The 19,317-nt window shown below is 45.9% G+C and overlaps 2 protein-coding genes across 5 annotated transcripts in view; both read right to left on the bottom strand.

Moving 5' to 3' along the window:
* Positions 1-5,335, bottom strand: part of LOC119014782 (integrin alpha-3-like) — a 34,837-nt gene extending 29,502 nt beyond the window's left edge. For both annotated transcript variants that reach the window (XM_037090239.1, XM_037090240.1), the window contains exons 1-2: positions 5,235-5,335; positions 532-701 (exon numbers count right to left, since the gene is read on the bottom strand). In XM_037090239.1, the coding sequence (XP_036946134.1) occupies positions 532-689 (158 nt within the window). In that variant the 5' untranslated portion in view covers positions 690-701; positions 5,235-5,335. The remainder of the gene's footprint in view (positions 1-531; positions 702-5,234) is intronic.
* Positions 5,336-14,437: 9,102 nt separating this feature from the next.
* Positions 14,438-19,317, bottom strand: part of LOC119013945 (globoside alpha-1,3-N-acetylgalactosaminyltransferase 1-like) — an 11,772-nt gene continuing 6,892 nt past the window's right edge. For all 3 annotated transcript variants that reach the window (XM_037088867.1, XM_037088866.1, XM_037088865.1), the window contains exons 5-11: positions 19,291-19,317; positions 19,177-19,209; positions 18,963-19,097; positions 18,728-18,860; positions 18,250-18,442; positions 17,015-17,234; positions 14,438-16,922 (exon numbers count right to left, since the gene is read on the bottom strand). The exon at positions 19,291-19,317 is cut by the window's right edge and continues 24 nt beyond it. In XM_037088867.1, the coding sequence (XP_036944762.1) occupies positions 16,781-16,922; positions 17,015-17,234; positions 18,250-18,442; positions 18,728-18,860; positions 18,963-19,097; positions 19,177-19,209; positions 19,291-19,317 (883 nt within the window). In that variant the 3' untranslated portion in view covers positions 14,438-16,780. The remainder of the gene's footprint in view (positions 16,923-17,014; positions 17,235-18,249; positions 18,443-18,727; positions 18,861-18,962; positions 19,098-19,176; positions 19,210-19,290) is intronic.

Genomic DNA, 19,317 nt, shown 5'->3' with positions numbered 1-19,317 from the left:
TAAGAAGTGGATGAGGAACCTGCTGCTGAAACCGAGAAACTAGATTAATGGCTGTCTGACTGCCATCAATCTTTACAACTGCTGGTATTATTATTCGCTTTAACTGTTCTTTTGGTGTGTTAGCTGTGAACTGTGCTCACCTTTCTTTTGAAAGAAAATTGCGAGACATTGTCTTCCCTGTCCTTGCTTTCTTTCCATTTTTGCCTTTTCCTTTTGTTTAAGGCTCCCTGATTTGCTTTGGAGATGCACCCTCCCACCTGTAGCTGCAGGGATGGACTGAACCATTATGTTTTGTGAGGGGGGAGAGGGGCCTCAGACAGCCTCCACTATTTTTTTTATACAGAGTAAAGTGTCTCATCCGATTTATTCTGCCAATTTTAAGTTAGTTATGACACTACTTACTTAGAAATAAAAAAAATAAAGTAAAAACAACATTTTAATTTCAGGCCTTTCAAGGGCCCCCTCCCCCATGGGGCCCTAGTAATCAGTCCCACTTTTCCCCCAGTTTGACGCCCCTGGGTGTGTACTCACAGGTAGTTGTCTGTCTTCAGATCCTGGTGCAGAGCCACAGACAGCCCGAACAGACTTCCGTCTCCGCCTGTCTTCAGCACCGGGAATGACATGTCGAGGTTCAACGCCATGCACACACCTACCCACACATTCAGCAGCACACACACACCTGTCGCCATGGAGATGCACACCTGAGAGGATGAGAACACCAGGCGAGCATGAGATGGGTCACAGTTAACTGAACTTGATCATAGACAACACTGTGCAGCATTGATTGTTGATTGGCTGTTTGAGGTTGTGTGACCAGCTGATCCCACACTTGACTAACTTCCTGTTGCTCTGCCCACTGGCTCAGATAATAGAAAGTAATTCATCATTACGGAGCCGACATATTTAAAAAGTATTCTTACCTCAAAAACAGAAAAAAAAACATTGTTTAATTCTTTACAATTATTTTTCATTTGGCAGACAAACGTTGGGTTGTGCTGGATCAAGTGATGGACAGTTCACATCACATCAGCAACATCTGAACTGTTCATCCTTTAGTCCAGCTGGATGTTTGTGACGTGTTCCTGAGATATCGTGTTCACAAGAGTGGGACGGATGGACAGACGGATGGATGGATAGATGGAGGGACAGACAACATGGCGCCCCAGAACACGACTGTCACTGACAGGGAGGAATAAAAATAACTGCTGAGTATCTTCACTCAGGCACTAAATACAGTTTTAAAGTATTTGTTCTGTACTTAAGTGTTTTCTTTTTGTACTTCCACTGTGTCACATTTACGTTCTCACAGTTTGTTTGTGAGAACATGATGAAGTGTCTATAAAGTAGCTAAGCATCTGCAGTAACACTGAAGATTCAGTCTGTAACAGACTCTATTTTCATTCTCTATTGATCAGAACATTATTTTCATTATTCATTGAATCATTTGTTAAGTCTATTAAAAAGAGTTTTGTAATGTCCTTTTTTGTCTCTTCATTCAAAGAAAAGCAGCAAATCATCACAATTAACGAGCTAGAAGAAAACGACTAAACGGATTCTGGGGACAGGTTGCTAACCCAGAAATAGTCAAATGCTTCATGCGACTTCATTTACGACTTCTCCGATCAACACAGAAGTCTGCGGGAGAGTGCTGTGTTTATGTGTTCACGGAGACCTGGCTCAACAACAGCATTACGGACCATGCCATTCAGCTCGACCAGCTAATTTGCTACCGAGCTGACAGAGCTCTCGCTGAGGAAGGGAAGACGCGCGGCGGGGGACTCTGTGTTTACATAAACAATGACTGGTGTCGTGACGCTGCTGTGGTCCACAAACACTGCTCGCTGATTGTGGAATTTATGGTGATTAAATGCCGACCCTTCTACCTTCCACGGGAGTTTACAGCCATACTGCTTGTGGCTGTTTACATCCCCCCGAGCTCCAGTGGGAACAACAGGAGTGAGGCATTGAATGTACTGTACCAGCACATCAGTGAGCAGCAGACTGCCCACCCAGATGCCTTCCTCATCTTGGCAGGGGATTTTAATCATGTGGACCCAAAGAGCGTGTTTCCAAAGCTCCAAAAACACATCGACTTTCCCACACGTGGAAACAACATACTGGACCAGGTCTACACCACCCAGAGAGGAGCTTACAAGGCCCTTCCCCTCCCCCACCTCGGCGCCTCTGATCACATCACTGTTATGCTAATGCCAGCATACAGACCACTGGTGAAAGTCAACAAGCCAGTTGTGAAAGAGGTGCGTGTGTGGCCAGAAGGGTCCTTGGAGGAACTCAAGGACTGTTTTGACACCACAGACTGGGACGTGTTCAAACAGGGTGCCACCTGCAACAACTCCACAGACCTCCAGGAGTACACAGATGTCGTCACTGCTTACATCGCCAAATGCATCGACGATGTAACAGTGACCAGAACCATCACTGTTCGGGCCAATCAGAAGCCATGGCTGACAGGAGAGGTCCACAGGCTGCTGAAGGCTCGAAATGCTGCCTTCAGAGCAGGGGACGAGGAGGCCCTGAGGACAGCGAGGGCCAACCTGTCACGCGGCATCAGAGAGGCCAAGAAGCAGTATTCCGGGAGGATAGCTCATCGCTTCAGCGACAGCAGAGACACACGGAGCCTGTGGCGAGGGATACAGACCATCACGGACTACAAGCCCCCACCGCAGACCTGTGACAGCTCCACCTCTCTGCTAAATGAGCTTAACGACTTCTTCGCTCGCTTTGAGGCACTCAACAACACACCGGCACAGAAAACTCCACCCCCTCCTGGCGATCAGGTGTTGACGCTGTCCCCGGACAGTGTGAGAAGGACACTCAGCAGGATCAACGCTTGCAAAGCTTCTGGTCCTGACAACATCCCTGGTCGTGTGCTGAGGGACTGTGCCGGAGAGCTCACGGATGTCTTCACAGACATCTTCAACATCTCGCTGAGCCAAGCTGTTGTCCCCACGTGCCTCAAAACCACCACCCTCATCCCTGTCCCGAAAAAGTCATCGCCCTCCTGTTTCAACGACTACCGTCCGGTAGCACTCACTCCCATCCTCATGAAGTGCTTCGAACGGCTGGTGTTGAAACACATCAAGACTGTCCTCCCACCCTCCCTGGATCCCTTCCAGTTTGCGTATCGGCCCAACCGCTCGACCGATGACGCCATCTCCACCACCCTCCACACAGCCCTCACCCACCTGGACAAGAAGGACTCCTACGTTAGAATGCTGTTCATAGACTTCAGTTCAGCATTCAACGCAATCATCCCACAACAGCTCATCACCAAACTGGACCAGCTGGGAATAAACACCTCACTTTGCAACTGGCTGCTAGACTTCCTGACTGGGAGACCTCAGGCAGTTCGGGTCGGCAGGAACACATCCAGCACCACCACACTGAACACGGGGGCCCCCCAAGGATGTGTGCTGAGCCCCCTCCTTTTCACCCTGCTGACCCACGACTGCACGCCGTTGCACAGCTCCAACCTCCTCGTCAAGTTTGCTGACGACACGACTGTGGCGGGTCTCATCAGCAACAACGACGAGACGGCCTACAGGAGCGAGGTGAGCCGCCTGGCCCTGTGGTGTGACCACAACAATCTCTCCCTGAACGTGGAGAAGACAAAGGAGATTGTTGTGGACTTCAGGAGGACACGCCCCCAGCATGCACCCCTGACCATCAACGGTGCTACGGTGGAGAGGGTGAGCAGCACCAAGTTCCTGGGTGTGCACGTCACTGAGGACCTCTCCTGGACCACCAACACCACATCACTGGCCAAGAAGGCAAACCAGCGCCTCTACTTCCTCCGGAAACTGAGGAAAGCGAGAGCCCCGGCCCCCATCCTGCGCACCTTCTACAGGGGAACGATCAAGAGTGTGCTGACCAGCGGCATCACCGTGTGGTACGGCGCCTGCTCCGCCTCCTGTAGAAGGACCCTCCAGCGCACCGTGAAAGCAGCAGAGAGGATCATCGGTGCCTCTCTCCCCTCCATCCAAGACCTCTACACCTCTCGCCTCACCCGCAAAGCTCTCTGCATTGCGAGAGACCCCACCCACCCGTCACACAGTCTCTTCACCCTGCTGCCATCAGGGAGGAGGCTGCGGAGCCTGCAGGCCAGGACCAGCAGACTGAGGGACAGCTTTATCCACCAGGCTGTCAGGATGCTGAACTCTCTCCCTGCTCTGCCCCCCTTCCACACACACACCCTCCCTGGACTCTGACTCTCCACCTGCTGCCCCCCTCCCCCCAATCCACACACACACACACACACGGACTCTGAATGCCCCCCCCCTGCTGTGCACACACACACACACACACACCCCGCCCCTGGAAAACAACAATCAGACCTTCAGACACTTTATCACTTTATCATCACCAGATAAATAAGCTCTCTTTACACATATATAAAAAAAAAAAAAAACCTATTCTCTCTTTTTGCACTACTGTTTACATTCACGTTTACATTTGCACTACTGCTACTTGCCTTGTCTATTTATGTCATTCATAATGTCAAATTGTACAGTTGTCTATTTATTTTTCTATTTTTCTATATATTTATACATGTTTATTCTTTTCTATATGTTAAGTCACTAGAGGTTGAGAGTAACAAAATTTCGATTCTCTGCTTGTCCTGTACATGCTGCAGAATTGACAATAAAGTTGACTTTGACTTTGACTTTGTCTTTGTTTTGTCTGAAAAAAAGGTGTATTCCTGATGGCTGGAGGAAACACTTATGATATAATTAATAGAATTATTGGAGGCCTGGCAGACGGGTGTTGTTTTCATCAGGCTCCAGTAAAACGTGTGTCGCACACAAAGACAGCAGAGCTTTAAAGAATTGTTGAGGGATGTCGTTCAGCTCAGTTGGTAGAGCAGCGTCCCACGTACAGAGGCTTTGTCCTCGCTGGGGTGGGTTCAAGTCCAGGCCTGTTGCCTGTCATCTCTTCAGCTGTTCTTACAATAAAACATACTTACAAAAAAGAATTGTGGAATCTGAAACAAATCATCGACTACCAGAGCACATTTGAACTGGTCGATGAACCGACCAATCGTTGCTACTCCACCACTGGAAGTCAATGTGTCTGATGAGTGAATCCAGTGAAAGATACTTGTCAGAGAAACAAGGGTTCATGAGATGAAAACAATACATTTGTTGATTCAATGACTTTCAGAGAGATTGTGAATAATTTGAGCTCAATTAAAAAGCTGAAAAAGAAAGTCAAACCTTTGTCTCCTCCTGTCACTTGTTAATAAAGATTGATCAAATGTTCCTCAGCAGGTGGTTGGTTTGATTCTCTCTGAGTTCCTTCTGATGTCTCCTCCGTCTGCTCACTGACTGATCCTCCTCTCTCTCCACTCCTCCTACAAGACTCTCCACTCCTCCTACAACTCTCCTCTCATTGTCATTCTTCAGTTGTGCTTGCTTGCCCTTAAATTAAATCATCTCTCTCTCTCTCTCTCTCTCTCTCTCTCTCTCTCTCTCTCTCTCTCGCTCGCTCTGTGTGTATGTGTGTGCGTGTGCGTGTGCGTGTGTGTGTGGGTTAACAGAAACACACACACACACACACACACACACACACACACACACACACACAGGTCATAAATAGATTCAGGACATTTGGGCATGCAAGGGCACCTTGATTGTCTTTTCTCTCTGTCTACACAAACACACACATACACACACACACACATACACACACACTCCTGTTGCTAGTGTGTGTGTGTGTGTGTGTAGGTGAAGGTGAAGGTGAAAGTGAATGTTTGACTAACGTTATGACTTGAACTGTGACTGCTCACACACACACACATGCACACACAAGGCTGATTTCAGCTTCCTGTATTTGTGATGACTTCCTCTTTGTATCCTTTATCTGATTTTAACCGCACACACACACACACACACACACACACACAGCTATACTTGTGAGGTAAAACGAAAGTGTGACGTGTTTGACGTGTGTGTACACAGACAACAGAGTCGGCTGTGTGACAAGAAGCATCTGAACAGTTTTACGCTTGAGATTTAAATCTTTTTTTGATGCCATTATATTGAATCGTTCAGAGGCAGCGATTGGCTTCAGTTCTTTGACCTGTGAGGCCGAAACAACGCATAAAGTGGAGTTCCCCTGATGGCCACTTGAGGCTCCACAGTGAGTCAATCCCCAAAAGTTTGTTTGTTTGCAGATTATTAAAACTCAGCAGGTATTAATGCAGCAATAATGATAATAACAATAACAATGAAAGCAATAAAACCGAACACTGTTGATGTCAAAAAAGTCTCTGCTCTACTGAAGCCAACATGCTAACATCTAGGCACCTCACAGCCCTCTGTAGCTCAGAGATGACAGTGTGACAGTCTGTAGTTTCAGCTGGAGATGTAAAAGCAGCCAGTTCACTACTGAGTCAACAAAAGTCAACAGAATAAACCCACAAAATGTGAAGAAATATGTGAAGAAAATATTTTGACTTCAATTTTTATTATAAACATAAAAATCCAACCGTCCACCATCTGAACTCAAGTTTCTGTCTCTGACTGAACTCAGACCAGTTTAATCTGCTCGTTAACTCATCCTCAGACTCACTTCATTCAAACTGGACACAAACCAAGTCACGGTCACCAGAACAGTTCTGGTTTGTCTCCACAGTCTCCTCTGGTTCGGTCTATATCAATCCTCAGTTCACAGAAACATGTGAAGATATTCTGTCTCTACACGCTGATGATGTCCGACTCTCTCTCTCTCTACTCTCCTGTCCTCTCCTCATATGTCTTCTTGTCCCCGAAGTCATAGTCCTGGTCAGAGCCGCTGTAAATCACCTCTGTACTGTAAATCATCTCTGTAGTGTGTCCTCTGTCTTCACACTGACGTCTGGCTCTCTCAGAGGCTGAGTTCAGTCCCAGTCTACTGTCCACATGTCTTCACTGGAAGGCGCCAAGCCTGTTAACTCCCCAGAGACTTAGGTAATGGGGCCCATGAGCTTGGTGGCTAACTGAGCTAATTAGCTAATGATAGGTAGCTACAGCGAAGAACAATTAGCAAAGAGCAGCAGTTGTCGGTAATTTTTGGAGCTTCTGATTCAGGTAATATTGTACAGATTACACCTTTGAGGTTTTTCAAGGAGTTTGTTTTCTGAGTTGAAGCTGTGAAGACGGATGAGGTCATCGTCTGGACCGACATTAGAGCACCCGAGGAACATCTGAAGTTGTGACTCTACATTAGTAATCCCACAGATAACTGCAGGTCTTTATTGTGTGCCTGTGAAACTCCATTTAGAAAACTGAAAATAGCTTAATAAAGCAGATTCCTTCAAAGATATGTTTATAAAATGTACCTGTGAGTTTGACATGAATCCAGTCCAGTGACAGATTTTCTATTAATAAATGTCAACATTTATTGACTGTACATGACAATGATTTGTCATTGTACATTGTACAACAAAATTGAGATGCAACTCCTTATTAGTGCAAATTATGGACAAAAACATAAAAAAAACATTGATACAACTTACATACACCATGTCATACTCATTATTGCACAGTCATCAGATTATTGCACAGTCAGACAGTCTGACTGTGCAATAATAACACTCATTATTGCACAGTCATCAGATTATTGCACAGTCAGACAGTCTGACTGTGCAATAATAACACTCATTATTGCACAGTCATCAGATTATTGCACAGTCAGACAGTCTGACTGTGCAATAATGAGTGTGACATGTTTGATGCGTGTCTTTTATGCCTTGATTGTATTCAGCAACACTACTGCTCTCAGGTAAAAAACCTTTTTGAACCTGTTTGTCTAGAATTTTATTGTCCTGTATCTTCTGCCAGAGGGCATCAAAAAGTTTATGTCCAGGGTGTGATGGGTCCCTGATGATGTTGTGAGCTTTTTAAGGCACCTTGCACTGTACAGTTCATCTAGGGAGGGGAGAGAGCAGCCAGTAATATTCTTGGTGGAGTTTATGACCCTCTGGAGTGCTTTCCTCTCAGCTGCTGTGCAGATGACATTGCAATAGAAGCAGCAATAGAATGACATAAGCAGTTTTTGTCTCAGAGAGTAAAGCCTCTGTTGTGCCTTTTTGATGGTCACTGAGGTGTTTGCACTCCACGACAGGTCCTCCACGATCTGGATGCCCAGGAACCTGAAGTCAGAGACCCTCTCCACATAGTCCCCGCCGATGCACAGTGGTCGGATGTTTTCTGTTTTCTTCCTCTGGAGGCCCACAATCAGCTCCTTTGTCTTGGTGATGTTAAGGACCAGGTTATTTTCCCTGCACCACCCAGTCAATTGTTCCACTTCAGTCCTACAGGCATACTCATCCCCCTCAGAAATTAGTCCCACTACTGTGGTATCATCTGCAAATTTAATAGTGGTGTTACTGGAGTGGGCAGGGGTGTAGTCATGAGTGTAAAGGGTGTAGAGTAGGGGGCTAAGCACACAGCCCTTGGGGGAACCGGTGCTGATGCTGATGGATGCTGAGTGGTGGGAGCCTACTCTCACCCACTGAGAGCGATTTGTCAGGAAGTCCAGGATCCAGTGGCTGATGGAGGAAAACAGTCCCAGCCCCATCAGTTTGGGCATCAGTCTGTGGGGGAGGATGGTATTGAAGAGCAGCTTTGCATAGCTCCCGTGCTGCTCTAGGTGGCTCAGAGCAGTGTGGAGGTCTGTTGCAATAGCGTCCTCTGAAGATCCGTTAGCCCTGTGCAAAAACTGGTGAGAGTCCAATGCAGGTGGCAGACTTGAGATGATGTGCCCCTGAACCAGAGTTTCAAAGTACTTCATAATGATTTGTGTAAGAGCCACTGGACAGTAGTCATTCAAGCTGCTGACTGCTGTTTTTTTGGCAGTGAAACAATAACAGAGGACTTCAGACAGGGTGGGACAGTGTGCTGGGACAAGGACTGGTTGAAGATCCTGGTAAAGACAACAGCCAGCTGGTCTGCACAGGTCTTCAGTACATGTCCAGGTATGCCATCTGGTCCAGCAGCTGTCCTCTGGTTCACCCCCCTTAGTGTGCAACGCACCTCATGTTCCTCCAACATAAGGATGTTGTCACGGGTTGAGAGGTGTGATGTGACTGCATGCAGTTGCTCCACCTCAAAGTGTGCGAAGATGTTCAGTCACTCCACCAGCGAGGCATCTCTGTCAGCCACTGCAAGGTTGTTAGATTTGTAGCCAGCGATGTGCTGCACCCCCTGCCACACCTGCTGTGTGTTCCTGCTGCTGAGATGTTCCTCTATCCTACTCTGGTATGCTGTCTTGGCTTCTCTGATGCCTCTCCTCAGGCTGGCTCTTGCAGCATTGTACTGTGCCCCATCACCACACCTGAAGGCCTTGTTTCTCTCCTTCAGCAGGGTCCTGACCTGAAGCCACGTCGCCATGATGAGCAGAATGCAGCTGTCCCTGACAATCATTTTTGTCGCAATCTGCAGCTTCAACTCGTCCAGGTTGTTGGCGAGGGATCTGCATTGGATAGGAAAATGCTGGAAATAGATGGTTTGAATGGCAGCTTGTGGAACCTTGTTAGCAAGCTGGCTCTGCAGCCCCATTTTTGCTTCCGGTCCCTTTGCCGCTTCCACCTCCTTCCCCTGGGGAATGTAATCCATGGAGAGCCCAGCGTCCTTTATTAACTAATAAATATCAGTTAACAGAAGGGATTGAGTTTGATCAAAAACTTCACATTCATCAGTTTCCTCTTCACTTAAAATATAACTGAGCCTCCTCAGTCTGCTGTACCACAGCAAAATTGTGTGTTAATTCAAATCACACAGAGTTAAATTTAACACTTTTTCTTAGTTAATATAGTTCTCATGGTTAAAATTACACTTTGAACAGTGTTAATATTTTAACTGTGTTATTCTATGACATGTGTTAATTAACATTCATCAAGGCTACAGAAAGTTAACATACACAACACATATTTTCTTTACTGTTACATCATAAGGTGAAATGTGTTGACCAGCAACAGTGATCAAGTAATAACATTTTTCTTTTACTTCAAAAATGTATAACTTCCCAGCACCTTAGGCATTATTATTATTATTATTATTATTATTATTATTATTATTATTATTATTATTTTTATAGCGCTTTTCAAGGACCCAAAGTCACTTACAGAGTTAGGTACACAGATAGCAAACAAAGATAATACACAAGATAGCAAACAACGAATAACAAAACACAAAGCACAGCAGAGAACAAAAGCAGTAGTGGGGTGTGGAGTAGATAACAGTGGTACAGACAAATTGACAAAACAGGTACAACAGTAGTCAAGAGGTGGCAAGGATGGATTGAAGAGCCGTGGGGGGCTGATGAGTGAAGAGAGTTGAAGGAGAGTGTAGAGGGGTCAGTAAGAGGGGGAGAGGGCAGGAATGAAGAAGGTTGTGGGTAGGGGCTTCTTGTGAGAAGAGGTAGGTTTTTAGACTGGATTTAAATGTGGTACGTGAGGGAGAGACATGGACTGGTTGGCGGAGAGAGGTCCAAAGTTGGGGCACAGATCTGGAGAATGCTCTGTCTCCGAAGGTTTTGAGTCTGGATGGTGGTATAGTCAGAGTGACAGTGGAGGAGGATCGGAGGGCTCAGGAAGGGCGATGAGGGATAAGGAGGTCAGACAGGTAGGGTGGGGCCAAGTGATGGAGTGCTTTGAAGGTCAGGAGGAGTATTTTTAAGTCAATGCGTTGTTTGATAGGGAGCCAGTGGAGGGTGTAGCGAACGGGGGTGATGTGTTCATGGGACCGGGTGTGAGTGAGGCGGTGAGCAGGACAGTTTTGGACCATTTGGAGTCTATGGAGGGAATGAGAGGTGATGCCAGTGAGGAGGGAGTTGCAGTAGTCAAGACATGAGGAGATGAAGGCGTGGATAAGGGATTCAGTGGCAGGGGTGTAGAGGCAGTGTCTGATTTTGGTGATGCGGCGGAGGTGAAGTAGGAGGTCTTGACAGTGGTGCTGACATGGGGATCAAAGGAGAGAGTGGGGTCCAGGATAACACAAAGACTGCGTGCCAGGGGGGAGGGAGAGATGATTGAGTTGTCAATGGTAAGTGAGAAGGGTCCAATTTTCTTAAGAGTGGATTTGGTGCCAATGAGGAGGAGCTCTGTTTTGTCACTGTTGAGTTTGAGGAGGAAGTTCTGAGATGGCCATGTTTTTATTGCAGAGATCCAGTTTTCGATGTGGTTGAGGGGAGGATTTTGGGTGGGTTTGGTGTGAATGTAGATCTGGGTGTCATCAGCATAACAGTGGAAGTCGAGGTTGAGTTTGCGGATGATGCGTTCAAGGGGGAACAGGTAGCAGATGAAAAGAAGGGGGCTGGGGACTGATCCTGAGGGACCCCCTGCATAACAGGAGAAAGGGTGGATGTGTGGCCAGAGAGGGAGACTAACTGTTGTCTGTCAGTGAGGTAGGAGGTGAGCCAGTCGAGAGCAGTGATCTCAACACCCTGCTGGCGCAGCCTTTTAAGGAGGATGGAATGATTGACAGTATCAAATGCTGCGCTGAGGTCTAGTAGTAGCAGGATGTTAAGGGCACCGGAGTCGGCAGAGGAGGTCATTGACGACTTTAACAAGGGCGGTGCTGTGAAGTGGACGGAAACCAGATTGGAGGGGTTCATAGACGTTGTTTGACTGGTGGGTGTGAAGTTGGGCGGCGATAATGCGTTCCAGAGTTTTGGAAAGGAACGGCAGGTTGGAGATGGGCCGGTAGTTGGAGAGGTTGGCTGGATCAAGGGTGGGGGGTGATTAGCAGAATACATTTACAAAGAAAATAAATCGAAGGGCTTATAAATCAGAAGATTGTCTGCTTTAACAATGTTTGTCATTACTTTCAAAAACTTTTTAAGCTTGAAAAGGTTCATTGAAATGATCAACCACAAGATTGCTACAAAAGTCAATCAGAGGCAACAGCCAGAAACACACAAAGACAAACTGATCAAAGGCTTCTTGTCCTCCATGAGAAGCTGCACTTGAATGCATCCAAAACACTTTCAAAGTTTCTACAGCTGCAAACAGCCTTCAAACAACCTGCAAACAGCTTTCAAACAGCCTGCAAACAACCTGCAAATAGCCTTCAGACAACCTTCCAACAGCCTGCAAACAGCTTTCAAACAACCTACAAAACAGCCTGCAAACAGCCTGAAAACAACCTTCAAACAACTTACAAACAGCCTACAAAACAGCCTGAAAACAGCTTACAAAAAGCCTGCAAACCGACTTCCAAGATCCTGCAACCAGCCTGCAAACAGCCTTCAAACAGCCTGCAAACAGCATTCGAACAACGTGCAAACAAGCTGCAAACAGCCTTCAACAAGCCTGCAAACAGCCTGGAAATCATGCTGGTCAATGCTGGATTTCCAGCAGGGAGAGCATGCTAACACTCTTAGCTCAGCAGCTCCTGCAACGCTTCATATTAGTAAATGGATATATACCATTAAACATTCTTACCTCAGATCAGGCTGTGATGTGTTCTCTTCTGCAGACAAGGAGGAGGACTTTATATCATCAGGAGGAGGAGAGGAGGACTGGATTAGATTCCTTCAGTGAGCTCTTCTTCAGACCGCTCATCCTGACTGGTCAGTTAACTAGTTAAGCAGCAGTCTGAGTTGCGACTGCACTCAAGTAATCGTGGATTACCAGATGTAACTGTATTGATAAGTGCTTCCCAGCAGGTTATAATCACAGACAGATCTGAGACTCTGGGTGCTTCTGTCTCTGACTGTAAATCACAAATAAACAACATTAATTCAGTTTGTCTGAAAGCTGGAGCAGCTGTTGTCGGTCTATCAGCTGTTTTCATCAGGACATGATGCGAAAAGATGAAGACGAGAAGAGAACATCACATGTGAGGAATGAATGTGTAGGGTTAGGGTAGGGGTTAGGATCTAGAATCATAACTCATATCCAGTCCTCATGTATTTTAGGAGTTGATAGTATATTATCAGAAGAAGCAGGAGATGCACAACATGTTGGACATTTTATAATCTTAAAGAAGGAGTGGAGGCCTCCTGCCACAGCTGGACATCTCAAACATCAACAAGAAGTTAGTTCTGTAACTAAACCTCCCTGTTTCAGTCTCTCCATGTGTGTAAAACCTGTAAGTGGATGTACTGGTACACTCATTTTCTTCAGCCTTGTTAGCTCTTCTGTCAGCCCAGTACCATAAAAGAATCAGTCAAGAAGACTGATGTCTTTGTAAACCTGAATGATCAAACGCACAATACACTTCTGCGTCAAGACGAACAGACGTTTGCTGAGTGAAGGAATAATCACCTGGAGCCTCATCACATTCTGATCAGGAGCCATATCCTGTTGGGAGGAGAGGTAACAGATTATTTATGAACTTCTGGGAGCTAATTAGAACAGGTAATTTATTTTCACTCCTGTTGATCAGCCTGACTGCAGCAGTGATCCGGAGGTGACCTCCAGGTTCTGTTCTGTTGACTGCTGACTGGAGCTGGAGATGAAATGGACTTTACTTCATGACTGTAATGTTACAGAGAGGAGAGGGAACAGAAGAGGATCTGATAACGTGCAATTAATGCAACTATTTACAATTCAACTGTCGAGGAGACAAGAAGGAATCCAATTCATTTAACTGAATCACTTTGCTTCAGTATTTCCATTTTATTCTACTTTATGCTTCTGCTCAGCGTCTCAGTGGCAAATATTTTACTTTTTACTCCATTCCATTTATCTGACAGCTTTAGTTACCCGCTACTTTTCAGATTACATTTTTTCATCACCTTCCTGTCCAGTGAAAATCCTGTATCTCCTGCTGTGCTGATGATGAATGTATGTGATGACCTGAAGGATGAAGCTAAATAAACTCTTATAGACCATGATGCATTGCTGCATTCAACTGTATATAAGGAATATAGTATATAGTACATGATGAAGTTGAGATGAGCTTAACCTTAAACATCTACAGCTGTAAAATCACACATCCACATTGATGCAGCAAGAATATGAATCCACAAAAATCAGATAGAAGAGGAAAACCAATATTCCTGCTTCTTTGAATATTTTAATGGAAACAGCGTCAATGTGTTGTTGAAACGATCCCAGCAACAGAATACATCTTCTTTGCAGTGTCCATGCTGTTTCTGCAACAGCTAATGAACCTTATTAGATCAAAACCCTCAGATGAACCACCTTCCAGGTGGAGAAATGAAATGCCACCAGTCACCCTGCACATCTCATGGCTGAACAGGAAGACATGGGTGGAGCCTCCTCCTCGCCAACATTACGAGTCATCATTGAGAGTTCATTAACAGTAATATATGTATATATATATTTGTTAATAACATCACAATAAACATGTTTATTGTGCAACACATTACATTTTAACTCAGTAACGATTACGAGGGTTTGTGTGACCCGACTTATTTCAGCCTCGAGAATGAAAAAACATAAATCAGAAAGTGAATCAGATGAAAATGATTTGAACGCAGATGTTTTATTACATTCAGATATTTGGTTAGTTTCTCAGTTTTCAGCACACTGGAGCAGCTGTTACAGTTTCCTCCTGTTCATCAGGTCATCATCGTACGATCAAACATATAATCACACATTTAAAAACATGATTCATTTAGCTCATAATCTTCTTTCTGTGACAAGTTTCGCTCTGCTCTTGTGGAAATCAACATTTCTGTACCATTGAGAACATTTCACATCATGACACAGCACAACATAAGATGTCTGAACCTGATAGAGTGTGTCTGGGCCGCTCTGACAAAACAGGTGGCCAACAGGAGGTCATTACAGAGAGTAACACAGACACTGAGACAAGGTTTTTTTGCTAGGCAGGAATGTGATGGGGAGTCTGGACGACAGAGAGGAAGACAGACATACTGCGGCTCACCTCAGGCTTATTCATTCACACAAATGCCGGCTTGTCTCTGCTGTGGCTCAGAAACTACCTCCGGAGGCAGATCAGAACCACAGCAAAACTGTCCCCCCCCTCCTCCACATCCTAAACTTTCACACAGAGGACGATGTGGAGAATCGGCGTATGATTCCTGCAATGATGGAGCAGTTTTGATGAAGCAGTGCGGATGAAGCAGTTTGGATGGAGCAGTGAGGAGAAGCAGTTTGGATGGAGCAGTGAGGATGAAGCAGTTTGGATGGAGCAGTGAGGATGAAGCAGTTTGGATGGAGCAGTGAGGATGAAGCAGTTTGGATGGAGCAGTGAGGATGAAGCTGTTTGGATGGAGCAGTGAGGATGAAGCTGTTTGGATAGAGAGACAAGAGAAGTAAACCACAACAATGAATCTGGTTTAACATCAAAGTCAACCCTCCAATCACAGCACAGCGAGCTGAGAGGATAGCATTAGGGCGCGGCAGGCTTCAGTCACATTACTGAGTGTGTTACAGGACACAGTGTGTTACACTTTTTTGTGTGTGGATATTTGTGTGTGTGGGTTTCCTGTTGTGAGCAGACAGGAATTCCCTCCTGCAGATAAAAGAAGAGGACTGGCCGAACAGGAAGACACTGGTGGAGCTTTGTCGTGTGATCAGTGAGATTGTTATTGGATGTAATTAAACCAACGGAAACTCACACAGTGTGTTTTCAGGAGGTGGTTATGACAACACACAGCTGTGAATTTTTGACTGACAGAGGAGAAGACAGCAGGCATCACAAACACAGCGCATGATGGGAAGTTAGTGTAAAGCGCACACAGTCAGTTCAGAAGCGTAACACAGGCTGCGTTCAAGAGCATAAAAGACTCCATTTCTAAACAAACGTGAGCTACTGGAGAGAGGCGCCGAGACGAGGAGCCGAGATGAGGAACTCAGGAACATGAATGAAGTCACATCAGACTGCTACAGAATAAAAACGTGGTCCAGCAGTGTAAAAGGACTTCTATCTTTGATAGGCTTTGTAGTGATGTTGAGAGAGAAATGTTACAATCTGCTCACATGGAGCCAATAAAAAGTGTTTGGTTAACTAAATAGAGCCCCTTTAAATTATGGCAGAGTGTAGGTCACCTGAACTGTGTACATCATAAGAAAATCAGTGGCACCATTAAAACTGAAGTAAGACGTCTGACTGGAAACTGTCATAACAGGATGCAGCTCGACCGACTAAAGCCATTTTTCTATCACATCTGCCAGACTGGCTTTACTCGGTTTGACTTGACATGGTAGGGATTTGTCAGGTTAGCACTAACTGAACACAACTCACAAAACAGCTAAAAGTGTACACGTGAAACAAGAAAACACGGCAGATGTTTGAAAGAACAAACAGGATGAGCGAAACTTAAGAGATTGAGTTTGAAGCTACAAAAGTACTGAGTATTGATTTGAGGGGGAGGCACGGGCTCGTGAAGGGTTGGCCGCAGTCGTGACACGTCACCACAGCATGTTTGTAGGCGGGACGAACCCGGATTGGCCCCATTCCGGAACAGGTCCATTTCCAGTCGGCTCAGCTCTGCACAGCAAAACTGATGGAAAAATAAATCAGCATGGCTCGGTTTGACTCAGCGTGGCCAAAAGTGATGCAGCATAGCAGATGTTGTGAGCGAGGCCTCATTCAGACAGCAGCTGAACTTCAAGTTCACAACATGACTTCACACAACAATTAAATGACGACCTGGCACGTACGTCGCTCCAGCGCCGGCTCTGATCTGAACGAGGTCTACAGCGAGAGCTGCACATGCTCAGCAGAGGTGATGCTACTTTGGCTAAAGGTCCTGAGTGTTCAGAAATTAAAATTCAGACAGAAGATGAGGTGTATTGTAGGAAAGTCCAGTCCAGTCCAGTCAGGTCCAGTCCAGACTCTCAGACATTGGGTCTGATCTCAGCATAGTTCTTGACGACTCCAGAGAATCTGATGATGTGAATCTCAGGCTCTCTGGACTTGAAGTCCTGCCACAGGTACTCAGGTGACAACACCTTACTGGGTTTATTGATCCACATGTACCTTAACACACAGGAAGCACAGTCATCAGAACACACCAAGGATCATCTTCTTTTCAGGTGACTCCACCTACCTGTTCAGGTGACTGTGTTTACCTGTTCAGGTGACTCTCCTCCTGCCAGGCAGCCTCGATGTTCTCCTTTGCATCAGCCTCAAAGTTTTGGCGGCAGGTTTTGGCGAGCAGATGTACTTCCTCTGTAAGGCCTCCAAACGCCCCCCCGCAATAGTAGAAGTCGCCTTCATCTGGAGCCAGGTAGGCTCGGGACTTGGGCCTCCGCTCGTAGGGGAACCTGCTGCGGTCATCTTTGTAGTAACCTGCACACACAGGCAGAAACGGCCAAACCCTTATTTGAGGTCAGATCACACACGTCATCTTGACAGGTAGAGCCCTGAGATTACAGTCAGCTGACACTGAGTATCCATCCACCTCAGAATACAGTCCAAGGAAACAGAGTACCCCAGGTGACAGCTAACAGTCAGAACAGTTTGTCACAACGTACGCCTTCACACGTTTATTAGAGCTGTTGCTGATCAGAGAGGAACAACTGATCAATAGAAATATGATCAGAAACTGGTTGACTCATACATTGAGGATTTTCTTGGTCTCACTTCATACAGACCGTTTATTGGACTTCTTGAGTTTGACAGATGTTAATTTCATAATTTTGTGCGATTGTATAGACCAAATATATTTAGTTAACATTGGTAATTCATCAATATTTGGAAATTCAAATACTTTGTTAATAGAGGGCTTCAGGGATGACACAAACTAATAGAAATTAGCATCACTGGTTCCTCTGTGGGATTATTGAACTGGATTCTAAATTATTACAGAAATAATCTGAAGGCTCTGATCCATCCAGGTTCTGTTGATCCAGATAATCTCCTAGTAGTAAGAAGCAAATGTTACAAACAGACGACATCACAGTCACATGACTGAAACGTCTCCAACACTAAGAGTCTTACTGCACAATTACTATCCAGGTTTTCTATAAACTGATCAATGTACAAGTTGTAAAGTCAGAGTTAGAACAGTGTGGAACTAAAGTGGCCTGTAAAGACGGACTAGTGAGTAGATGAGTCTCCGTGTTCGCTGTGAGAATGTCCCAAACCGTTGTGTTTTTATGCATTTTGAAAAGGAGCAGATAATTCCTGGAGCTGCTGACTGAAGTGCTGAGGTCACTTTGGGATGTTGATGGCTCCATTTAAACCATGGGAAAATCTGTAAGGTATTGACACCTGCAGGTGGCAGCAGACACCCTGAGTGCAGTTAGAGGCAGCCTGGATCAGGATGGTGGACTCTGCTGGAGGTCCGGCATCATTCACTGACCTGGATGTATGACTGCAACCAGTCCGCCCAGCGACTCGCTGCCCCAGCGACCGTGGAACTTGGAGTCCACGTCCAGACAGAAGATGTAGTCAGTGTGATGAAGCTCCTCCTCGATCAGCAGCTGGATGAGCTCCATCCGTCGAGCCGAGATCTCCTGCCAACGCTTTGAGCTGGGCACAGACCGCACTGTCAGCTGGATGGGGAAGAGGTGGAATAGGAGGGAGAGGAAGAGGAAGAAGAGGAAGAAGGAGAACGAAGAGTAGGAGAAGCAGGAGGAGGATGAAGAGGAAGAAAAGGAGGAGGAGGAAGAAGAAGGGCATGAGGAGGAGGAGGTTATTAAACATCCAGAACAACTGCTGCTCTTATAACCAAAAGATGGACGACAGTTCAGTTCTCCAGCCAGTGAATGAGTTATGAAATGATGCTTTTACTTCATCTGATTTAGCCTGAACTAACTTTGTTCAGTAATGATGATCACCTGTCTGCCAGCGGCCATCTTGACTTGGGGCACCTCCTTTGGCCGGTCGGTGAACACGTACACATGCACATTGAAACCAACAAAGAAGTGCTGCTCTGCCGTCTCCAGGAAGTTTTTCAGGAACATGATGTACCTGTCCAGAAGGTCACAGGGGTCACCTCCAGGTCAAAGATCATACCAGAAACACTGCATTTAGGGGGGGATGGAAGCCACAGTGTTGTGATGTCATACTTACTTTCCAACAGCGAACACGGTGACTGCCACACTTATGTTCTGAGGCTTGTAGATGCTGTCGAGTAGAACCGGGTTAAAGGTTCCCTCCCAGACCACAGGAGCCAACCAGGGCGTCACCGACACCACGTCGCTACGACTATGATTAGAGATACAGAGTGACATTATCAACACGTCGTCAACAACACCAACAAAAAGCCTCAATTAGTAATACTCACCCCTGCACGATACTTGGCTGTTTGTACTGCAGACTGAAACACAAACAGGGTCATCATCACCACATGAATTAACAAACAATGTGTTAACTTTATGATGATGATGAATATACTCACTGGTCAGGAGCCACCAGGTGGAAGCTG

The sequence above is a fragment of the Acanthopagrus latus genome, chromosome 23 (assembly GCF_904848185.1).
Source record: "Acanthopagrus latus isolate v.2019 chromosome 23, fAcaLat1.1, whole genome shotgun sequence".
NCBI lineage: Eukaryota > Metazoa > Chordata > Actinopteri > Spariformes > Sparidae > Acanthopagrus > Acanthopagrus latus.
Note: the sequence above shows the minus strand (reverse complement) of the source record. Positions and strands in the feature narration are given on the sequence as shown.